General features: G+C 45.1%; 1 protein-coding gene across 1 annotated transcript; it reads right to left on the bottom strand.

Moving 5' to 3' along the window:
- Positions 1-2,723: 2,723 nt before the first annotated feature.
- Positions 2,724-5,819, bottom strand: LOC110507284 (succinate receptor 1). The gene has a single exon (XM_090223926.1). It carries the CDS (start codon positions 5,714-5,716, stop codon positions 4,778-4,780), a length of 939 nt encoding a protein of 312 aa, XP_090080052.1. The 5' UTR covers positions 5,717-5,819; the 3' UTR covers positions 2,724-4,777.
- Between the last annotated feature and the right edge of the window lie 5,601 nt (positions 5,820-11,420).

Below are 11,420 nucleotides of genomic sequence, written 5' to 3'. Positions count from 1 at the left end.
AGGGCTGAAGCCAAGCAGGAATGCTGGGCTGTGGGGGAATAGCCTGGAGAGGGCTGAAGCCAAGCAGGAATGCTGGGCTGTGGGGGAATAGCCTGGAGAGGGCTGAAGCCAAGCAGGAATGCTGGGCTGTGGGGGAATTGCCTGGAGAGGGCTGAAGCCAAGCAGGAATGCTGGGCTGTGGGGGAATAGCCTGGAGAGGGCTGAAGCCAAGCAGGAATATTGGGCTGTGGGGGAATAGCCTGGAGAGGGCTGAAGCCAAGCAGGAATATTGGGCTGTGGGGGAATAGCCTGGAGAGGGCTGAAGCCAAGCAGGAATGCTGGGCTGTGGGGGAGAGAGGAAATTAATATTAATGCTATTAGCTGTCTAGGGATGGGCTTATGTAAGGCTTATGTTTCAATACCTTTCAAAACAGAAAACAGTGGAAAACAGAGCGATGAAGGACGCAATAAGTGTGTGTGTGTGTGTGTTGGAGTGTAGGAGTGTGCGTGTGTTTGTGTCGATGTGTTTGTGTGGGTTTGTGTGAGTTTGTGTGTGTGAGTGTGTATGTTTGTGTGAGTGAGTGTGTGTGTGTGTTTATGTGAGTGTGTGTTTGTGTTTGTGTTTGTGTGTGAGTGTGTTGTGTGAGAAAATAACATGAGGGTTGCAATCTGAGCCCTCTACTCAGCAATATTTACATCAACAAATTGGCCACTATTATAGAAAAATCCTCAACCCCTGGTGTTAGTCTCCACAATTCAGAGGTTAAATGCCTGCTCTTCGCAAATGCCCTATGCCTGCTGTCACCCACAGCACATTGCCTACAGCAGAGGATTTCGCCAAATGGGACAAACACCCTGTTATGTTTGTTCCTTATATAATGACAAACCGGGGCGCAAGTTTAACTACTTTTAATGAACATATACTTCAGCTAGAAAACTCCATGTTTAGCCATGCAAGGCCTTCTTCAACTATCCGCATAGCCTGCTGGGTAACGTAGTCTAAATGTTATTAACACATAACAACAACAACACAACAACACAAAATAAAACTACTTTTCTATGTAACTATACATGTCACATCACATTTGTTTTCTCAACCTGCATAACATGCCATTTTCAATGACACACATTTCTTTCCCCAATTTTTTTTCCTTAAAAATAAAATATTTTTTTCAACTAAATATAGTCTGTCCAACAATACTCTATTGTGGCTCTATTTCTTTTCACAATAACAAAACTTTCAGTCCAGATGCCCCTTTTTTTATATTTTCTTTTTAGCAATTCTCCAAAGCATTTCAGGGGCTCTGACAGTCCTTTTTGGTCGTTCTGCTGAAGTACTTCCTGAAACAGTTGGACAGCGTTTGTTGTCAGTCAGGGTGTTCTGACTGAATTGTCCATTTCTAAAGGCATTTGAGGCTTCAGCAGTATCCTCCTGGTGATCCTCAGTCCCCTGAGTGAATGGCTGAAGCCTTAGATCCACTCTGTTTCGTCTCAGTTGTGATCCATGCTCCGTTTGGATCTCATAGGATCGCGGTGCAACTTCTCTCTGCACACAACCTTGCTGCATCCAGGTTCCTGTAGTGATGTCTCGGAGTCGTACATGATCTCCAGGTTTCAGTTCAGGTAAGTGTCTTGCACTTTAGTCGGGTCGCTGTTTTTGTTTGTCTTTCTGTTTTTCCTTTGCGAGTTTGACTATGTGAGCACCTCTGGGTGTTAGCAAGTCCTCATGGATGAGTAGGTTGGTTCTGATGCGACGTCCCATCAACATTTGTGCAGGTGAAAGTCCGTTCTGCAGCGGTGAGCCGCGGTAGATCATCAGATTCTTTAGGAAATCCTCCTTTCCATCGTGTGCCTTTTTCATCAGACTTTTGACAATTTTGTAGTAGGGTCTGTTGGGTATTGGATGAGGCATTAGCGGCTCTGCTTGCTGCTTTGGCCTGTAGGTCAAACACAGTTCACATGAAGCAGTGGTATGGCTGATTTCCTGGTTCATTCTTGGCCAGTACATTACTTCTCGTGCTCGTCGTTTGCATTTTCCCCTCGTGTATTTTCTGTAGCATTTCTTTGCGTAGTGTCATGTGAATGACAATCTTGTTGCCTTTGCACACTATGTCATCCACAACGGTGAGCTCTGCTCTGCACATCCAGTAATCCTGTATTCTCCTTGGACAGTTGTTTTTCTGTGCAGGCCATCCTATCAGTGTTGTTTCTTTCAACTCTGTCATTGTTTGGTCAGCTGCGGTCTCTCTTTTGATCTGCTCCATTCTCTCAGAAGACACAGGAAGTGATGCTACGATTAGGCGACCTAGGCTTGAATCTCAGTGTTTTTCTGTGTGTCGAAGCTCTCCTTGTCGACTGCTCGAGAAAGAGTGTCGGCGGCAAACATGAACTTTCCCGGGGTATAGATCATCTTCACATTATACTTTTGCAGTCTGATCAACATTCTCTGGATTCTCATTGGACAATCATTCAGTGGCTTAGACATGAGTGACACCAATGGTTACCTGCTGGGTAACGTAGTCTAAATGTTATTAACCTCTTATGGCTGCATCCCTTTGTTGTCAATTTCCACCTGAAGACATACCCTAATCTAACTGCCTGTAGCTCAGCCCCAGAGGCAAGTATATGCATATTCTTGGTATCATTTGAATGGAAACATTCTGAAGTTTGTGGAAATGTTAATTGAATGTAGGAGAATATAACACAGTAGATCTGATGAAAGAAAAGAGAAAGAAAGAGCATACGTTTTCTGTTTTTTTATTGTTGTAGCATCATCTTTAACATGTACTAGAATTGCCACACAGTCAGATAGGATGCTGGCGATAATTTTGATGGATAACACAAGAGGGCAACTGTAGGTGTGCAAAGTGTCAGACTGATAACTTCAGGAATGGGTGAGCTACATGACATTTAGCATGAAGTCATATTAGAAAATACATATTTTTTAAAAACAGTACACCCTTTGGAAGTCCTCTACACAATATTTTGCTGCCTGTGCCATGTCCCATAGCAGTCTCTTTCTGATGTAAAGCAGAGGCAAACTGAACAAGTGGTGCAACAACGACGCCTCCATGCTGTTCCCTTTTGGCCCTGAGGCCCTGAGGCACAGTCATGCCTGCAGTAATGAACTGTGGCATATAAACACCACTGGGGGCAGAGGTAGAGTGGGCAGCTTGGCACCGTCCAATGATGGTTTGCAGTTACACAAACCACTCCTTGACCCCTACAATACAGAGAGGCTCATTTCTTTTCTGGAGGAACTGCATGATTGACTTGTGCCAGCGGACGAAAGGGGGAAAAGAAACTCCCCTAACTTCATTGTTGTGTGAGATAATGTGGCATTCCACCACTCTGCTGCAGTCACAGACTGGTTTGCTGCACATCCCAGGATGTCAGTACTATTCCTGCCTCCATACATCCCCTTCCTAAACCCCAAAGAGGAGTTTTTCTCTGCATGGAGGTGGAAGGTTAATGACCACCATCCACATGACCAGATGTCCTTACTGGATGCCATGAATGTGGGGTGTGGAGACACTTCTCCTGAAGTCTGACAGGGTTATTAGACATTCCAGAAGGTACTTTGCAAGATGCATCGCCAGAGAACACATAGATGTAATTTGAAGAGAACTTCTGGCCAAATGCAGAGGAGAGGAAGAACTAGAACCCTCGCAGCACAGTATGAGTGATTATACTATACATGTGGTTCATGGTTTTTTGGTAATTATTTTTGCAGCCCTGGAATGTCAGGAATTAGTTTTTGTTTCAACTGTTTATTTTTCACAAGTAAATTACTATATGCAAAGATAGAGAAAATATAAAGGCTATTGTAGCAAATTGCTGCATTTCTGATTCATTACATATACTTCAGTACAGTCAAAGTGAAAAGATGTTATTCTAATTCTATAATGAAATACAGATTTATGTGAAATCATTCAAACTTCAAAGAGGAAAGTTCATAATTTATATAATGCTCCCTGTTAGTGTTTTTTAGGTCAGTGTATTATGAGTGACAATGTATTCTTTCTGAGTGAGAATTGTTGCCAGTGTTATGTTCGAACAAGCTTATTTTGAGACATGCAATGAAGTGTTTTGGTGGTTTGAGTGAGTTTGCGGTGAGATTAACTGTTTGGCCAAAATGCATGTTGGTAATGCAGACTGTGTGAAGAGTTTTGAAAAAGTGGCTTCAGTATTGACCGATGCTTGCATAGCAATTAAAAAAAATACGAACAACTGCTCACACAGACTCCAGTCGGATATTCTAAACAGAATATCAACCATTCACACAGATGGGGTTGAACCGCTCACACAGATTCTGACCCTGGCAACTCACACAGATATTGCCCTGTTTTAACACCTATTTTTCTTTTAGGCCTTTCATATGCTTGCGATAAGAAATTCCAGTCTCACCTTTTTATTTCTCTATGTTCGGGATTCCTTGTCCACCCGCTGGATCCCATCCTCGTCAGCAGATTGTCATAAAAACAATTTTATTAAGTGAGAGAGACTTTGTTGTTTTTTCAAACAATCAATATTTATTATCAAGAATTGCAATAATGGAGCTGGTCAAGGACCAATCGTAGGTGACTTGTTGTGAGCCCAATAATACAAGAAATGCTCAGGTCTTATATAGTAGACATAAAAATGCTTAGCGTGGCTGGTTCCACCCCTGCCCTGCAGATCGGGACATCACAACATTGGTTAAATATGCCTACTTGAATAATATTTCAAACATACCATGATATTTTCCCGGACACTGTGTGTGTTTGTTTGTGTGTGTGAGTGAGTGTTCAACAGGATCTCACATTGAGGTCCCTGTCCTCTGTTCTAGCTGTCTCACCAGGACTCTGATCTTGGCCAATAGGAGCTCTCTGAACTTGTCTCCCATGAAGAAGTAGAACACAGGGTTAATAACACTATGGACGAATGCCACCGGCCTGGTCAGGATGTATGCACTCTGTATATATATCTTGTGGCAGTCAGACAGCCCTGCCCAGGGATGCCGCGACGCTATCCTCACATTCCTCATCAAATGATAGGGCAGATACAGTACCAGAAACATGGTCGCTACAGCAGAGACCACACGTACGGGCTTGCGGAACGATGTCCCCGTGCCCTGAATCACTTCCGCCTGGACACGGAGAAGCCGGTTGATGTGGAAGCTGAAGAAGCCAAGCCCCAGCAGAGGCAGCAGGTAGCCAGTCACCGTCAGGCCCAGGCTGTATCCCAGCAAGTTCTCCATAACCCCCAGACTCCCAAAGTCCTTACATAAGCTCCAGTTCCCTTTCTGCATGTCCTGGACGATGTAGAATATTAGGGGGGCCACCTGCATGTTAACTGCCACCCAGGTCATGAGAGACAAGCAGAGGGCCGCCTTCTTGGTCAACAAGAAGTGAAGTCGTGACGGGTGTCGTACGAGCAGGAAGCGGTCCATGCTGACCCACACCATGAAAAGGATGGAGGAGTAGAGGTTGGTATGGAGGATATAGCGGTTGATGATGCAGCCGAAGCCGTTGTATTCTGATTTGGCGTTGGCGTACAGGTAGGAGAGGTGTGGCAGCGTGCACAGAAAGATGAGATCAGAGACAGCGAGGTTGAACAGGTAAACATTGGTGCTCTTCCACTCTGGCAGGCAGAACACGTAACCCAGGACCACCAGCAGGTTGCTGGGGAAACCCAGGGCAAACTCCAGGGCATAGGCGGGAGTCAGGTAGTACTGCAACAGGAAGTCATCTAGCATTGTACAGTTATACACCTGGAGAGGGGAGGAGAAGAGAGGGGGGAGATGAGAGAAGAGGAGTGCTGCCACTAAAATTGCACTCAATGAGCTGTATACCACAGGATTCATCCAATGGCATTGAGGAGTACACCACCTCAGTCATCGGCTATATCAATAATTTCATCTACGACGTCGTCCCCACAGTGACCGTACATACACTACAGTTCAAAAGTTTGGGGTCACATAGAAATGTAAAAAAGAAAAGCACCTTTTTCATCCATTAAAATAACATAAAATTGATCGGAAATACAGTGTAGACATTGCTAATGTTGTAAATGACAATTGTTGCTGGAAACGGCAGATTTTTTTATGGAATATCTACATAGGCAACCAGAGGGCCATTATCAGCAACAATCACTTCTGTATGTCATGTTATGTTAGCTAGTCTCAGTTTATCATTTTAAAAGCTAATTGATCATTAGAAAACCATTTTGCAATTATGCTAGCACAGCTGAAAACTGTTGTTCTGATTAAAGAAGCAGTAAAACTGGCTTTGTTAAGACTAGTTGAGTATCTGAAACATCAGCATTTGTGGGTTTGATTACAGGCTCAAAATGGTCAGAAACAAAGACCTTTCTTCTGAAACTCGTCAGTCTATTGTTGTTCTGAGAAATGAAGGCTATTCAATGTGAGAAAATACCAAGAAACTGAAGATCTTGTACAACACTGTGGACTACTCCCTTCACAGAACAGCGCAAACGGGCTCTAACCAGAATAGAAAGAGAAGTGGGAGGTCCCGGTGCACACCTGAGCAAGAGGACAAGTACATTAGAGTATCTGGTTTGAGAAACAGACTTCTCTCAAGTCCTCAACTGGCAGGTTCATTAAATAGTAAACGCAAAACACTAGTCTCAACGTCAACAGTGAACAGGCACCTCCGGGATGCTGGCCTTCTAGGCAGTGTTCCTCTGTCCAGTGTCTGTGTTATTTTGCCATCTAAATCTTTTCTTTTTATTGGCCAGTCTGAGATATGGCTTTTTCTTTGCAACTTTGCCTAGATGGCCAGCATCTCGGAGTCACCTCTTCACTGTTGACTTTGAGACTGGTGTTTTGCAGAAGTTTTTTCCATCTACGTAACATTGCAAAAATCAGAAACTGTCTGTTCCATATCTAGGAGACATAAGAAAGCTCAGGAAATATATACAGTATATACATTTTTTTACACATATTATTTAACCCCTAATTTTTGTCGGGACATAGCTAGCTCCATACTTCCATTCATTTGTATGGGTTACCTTCAGATGTGGGTTTAATAATATTTATATATATCTCCATACTTCCTTTAATTTGTATTGGTTACCTTCAATTGAAGGTTTAATATCGATATATATCTCCATACTTCCTTAAATATGTATGGGTTACCTTCAGATGGAGTTTCAATATCGATATATATCTCCATACTTCCTTTAATTTGTATGGGTTACCTTCAATTGAAGGTTTAATATCTATATATATCTCCATACTTCCTTTAATTTGTATGGGTTACCTTCAATTGAAGGTTTAATATCGATATATATCTCCATACTTCCTTAAATATGTATGGGTTACCTTCAGATGGAGTTTCAATATCGATATATATCTCCATACTTCCTTTAATTTGTATGGGTTACCTTCAATTGAAGGTTTAATATCTATATATATCTCCATACTTCCTTAAATATGTATGGGTTACCTTCAGATGGAGTTTCAATATCGATATATATCTCCATACTTCCTTTAATTTGTATTGGTTACCTTCAATTGAAGGTTTAATATCGATATATATCTCCATACTTCCTTAAATATGTATGGGTTACCTTCAGATGGAGTTTCAATATCGATATATATCTCCATACTTCCTTTAATTTGTATGGGTTACCTTCAATTGAAGGTTTAATATCGATATATATCTCCATACTTCCTTAAATATGTATGGGTTACCTTCAATTGAAGGTTTAATATCTATATATATCTCCATACTTCCTTTAATTTGTATGGGTTACCTTCAATTGAAGGTTTAATATATATATATATCTCCATACTTCCTTTAATTTGTATGGGTTACCTTCAATTGAAGGTTTAATATCGAGATATATCTCCATACTTCCTTAAATATGTATGGGTTACCTTCAGTCCCGTGACACTTGTGGGGGTTGTAGAGCAAAAGGTTCCCCCTTAAAGGTTTCCCCTTAAAGGTTTCCCCTTAAAGGTTTCCCCTTACCAAAAGGTGGTTATTTAATGTTGTGTGCTACAGAAGTTCTCATGAGAAGACCTATTTTCGGGATGTCTCATGGTCTTGCAAACACCATTGTGGCTCGGCCACCTTCCACCACAGATGCAGAAGGCTGACATAAGGGGTCTACACAGTATATGTAAACAAGGCTGACGGATCGTAGCACAGTGTTGCAATGTTTTTCGTCACAAAAGGGGCGGTTTCTTGTAATACGCATTCTACGCACTTTTTTCTTAGCTGGAAATTGAGACCCGACTGGCAGCGTCAGTGGTGTATAGGTGAGGACGGAGTCAAGCGCAGGAAACAGAACTGAGTAAAATAACGTACTTTACTCAGTAGAATAAATCCACGTAGGGATAACAAATCCTAACACGCAAGACTAAACATAACAGGAACAATCACGCACCACACATACTGAGAACCAGAGAGTTAAATAGGGAAATAAGAATAACTTAATGGGAACCAGGTGTGTTCACTCAAGACATAACAAATGGAAAACAGAAACATGGATCGGTGGAAGCTAGAAAGCCGGTGACAACGAGCACCAAACGCCACCCGAAAACGAGCGCCAAGCGCCACCCAAACAAGGAGAGGCACCAACTTCGGCAGAAGTCGTGACAGTACCGACAGTACCACCCCGTAGTGCCGGAAGACGTGTGTAAACAGGGCCTCCGCAGTCTGTAGGGCCATAGGGAGACCGGACAAAGGAACTTAGAAAACCGATTCACAACAATCAGAATCGTGGTGTTCCCGTGTGGCGGAGGAAGATCCGTCACAAAATCCACCGACAGTTGCGACCACGGCCATTGTGGAACGGGTAGGGGTTGTATTTTCCCTCAGGGTAGGTGTCTAGGTGCCTTGCACTGAGCTCACACTGAGCAGGAGGAGACATACACCCTCAATTCCTTAGCTAAAGTGGGCCACCAGTACTTCCCACTAAGACAGCGCAGTGTCCGATCGATGCCAGGATGACCAGAGGAAGGTGACATGTGAGCCCAACAAATCAATCGATCACGAACATCAGACAGAAAGTACTTAAGTCCAACTGGACACTGGGTAGGTGTGGGCTCCGCACGTAACACCCATTCAATGTCCGAGTCAACCTCCCATACCACCGGTGCCACTAGGCAAGAAGCCGGAAGTATGGGAGTAGGATCCGTGGACCGCTCCTCTGTGTCATACATCCGAGACAGTGCGTCTGCCTTAGCGTTCTGGGAACCTGGTCTGTATGATAGAGTGAACACAAAACGGGTGAAAAACATGGCCCACCTTGCCTAGCAAGGATTCAATCTCCTCGCCGCCCGGATGTACTCCAGATTGCTGTGGTCAGTCAAAATGAGAAAAGGGTGTTCAGCCCCCTCAAGCCAATGCCTCCACGCTTTCAGAGCCCCGACAATAGCCAACAGCTCCCGATCCCCCACATCATAGTTTCGCTCCGCCGGGCTGAGCTTCTTCGAAAAGAACGCACAGGGGCGGAGTTTAAGTGGTGTACCCGAGCGCTGAGACAGCACAGCCCCTATCCCAGCCTCGGACGCGTCCGCCTCAACTATGAACGCTAAGGAGTGATCAAGATGAGCCAACACAGGAGCCGAGGTAAACAGCGCCTTCAGTTGACAAAAAGCTCTGATCGCCCATGACACCGATGATCCGTGACACCGACGGATCATTTCTTGCGAAGACTGAGGAGCAGCAGTTAGTGAGTTTTGGAACGGAAGTCCCGCCCCTTTGTCTAATCAAATTTTTTCCAGTATCTCTTCTGGTATAAACACGGAAGAGATGGACGTTCTGCAACTTCGCTTCTACTACTTGCAAGCAATCCCCCCCCCCCCACCCAAAAAAAATTAAGGCACTGAGCAAATTTCAGGTCTGCTGAGCACAAACTTGAAAATTGTGAATATTCTGTGCAACTTCACACACACATTTGCTGTGAAAACTGAGGATGTACCTGCTTTAGTTACAGTTTTAACAGTGGCTATATAGGCTAATGTGGCTATTGGATCATAATATAGGCCTACTGTATCAGAGTGGCCTACCACCAAAAACAATGGAGAAAATGCATCCCATAACATTTTAACATAGAAATAGCTGTTCTATCATTCAGCTTACAGTAGCAGCTAATGTGTGGTGTTCAATGTAAGCCTACATTCCATGAGACTTTTGAAAAAAAAAAACATAGAAGGCTTGACATTACCCTGTTTATCAACATCAGACAAGGAGGGGACTGAACATTAAGTTATTCTGAACAAGACACCACTTAACAGAATAAAATGCATTGTGCAGTACTGGTCAGGCACTGTGTTATGTGGTCAAGCACATGGTGTCGCCAGTACGCGCTCATAGCCCGGTGTGCTATAGGCCAGCTCCCCGCAAGTGCCATGCGAGAGTGGGCATCCAGCCAGGGCGTATTGTGCCGGCCCAGCGTGTTTGGTCTCCGGTACGCCGTTTCAGTCCAGTGTATCCTGCGCCGGCTCTGCGTGCTGTGTCTCCGGGGTGCTGGGAGGGTGCAGTGCGTCCTGTGCCTGCGCTCCGCCCATGCCGGGCGAATGTGGGTATTGAGCCTAAGGGAGAGGTGCGAGCACTTCACTCCGGCGCTGCCAGAGTCGCCCTTCACTCCGGCGCTGCCAGAGTCGCCCTTCACTCCGCCGCTGCCAGAGTCGCCCTTCACTCCGACGCTGCCAGAGCCGCCCTTCACTCCGGCGCTGCCAGAGCCGCCCGTCAGTCAGGAGCTGCCAGAGCCGCCCGTCTGTCTGGAGCTGCCAGAGCCGCCCCTCTGTCCGGAGCTGTCAGACCCGCCCGTCTGTCAGGAGCTGCCAGAGCCGCCCGTCAGTCAGGAGCTGCCAGAGCCGCCCGTCAGTCAGGACCTGCCAGAGCCGACCGTCAGTCAGGAGCTGCCAGAGCCGCCCTTCACTTCCGACGCTGCCAGAGTCGCCATTCTCTCCGGCGCTGCCAGAGCCGCCCGTCAGTCAGGAGCTGCCAGAGCTGCCCGTCTGTCCGGAGCTGCCAGAGCCGCCCGTCTGTCTGGAGCTGCCAGAGCCCCCAGACTGGGATATGTTCCGCGTGGCGTCAGACACTAACATTGATGAATACACTGATTCGGTGAGCAAGTTTACTAGCAAGTGCATTGGTGATGTTGTACCCACAGCGACTATTAAAACCTTCCCCAACCAGAAATCGTGGATTGATGGCAGCATTCGCACAAAACTGAAAGTGCAAACCACTGCTTTTAATTAGGGCAAGGTGACCGGAAACATGACCGAATACAAACAGTGTAGTTATTCCCTCCGCAAGGCAATCAAACAAGCTAAGCGTCAGTATAGAGACAAAGTCTAGTCACAATTCAACGGCTCAGACACAAGAGGTATGTGGCAGGGTCTACAGTCACAAACTACAAAAAGAAAACCAGCACCGTCGCGGACCACGATGTCTTGCTCCCAGACAAACTAAACAACTTCT

The sequence above is a fragment of the Oncorhynchus mykiss genome, chromosome 27 (genome assembly GCF_057628025.1).
Source record: "Oncorhynchus mykiss isolate SJ-2025 chromosome 27, ASM5762802v1, whole genome shotgun sequence".
NCBI classification, from domain to species: Eukaryota; Metazoa; Chordata; class Actinopteri; order Salmoniformes; family Salmonidae; genus Oncorhynchus; species Oncorhynchus mykiss.
Note: the sequence above shows the minus strand (reverse complement) of the source record. Positions and strands in the feature narration are given on the sequence as shown.

Coding starts and splice junctions, on each gene's coding strand:
- LOC110507284 (XM_090223926.1), bottom strand. CDS start 5,716: ATGCTAGATGACTTCCTGTTGCAGTACTACCTGACTCCCGCCTATGCC.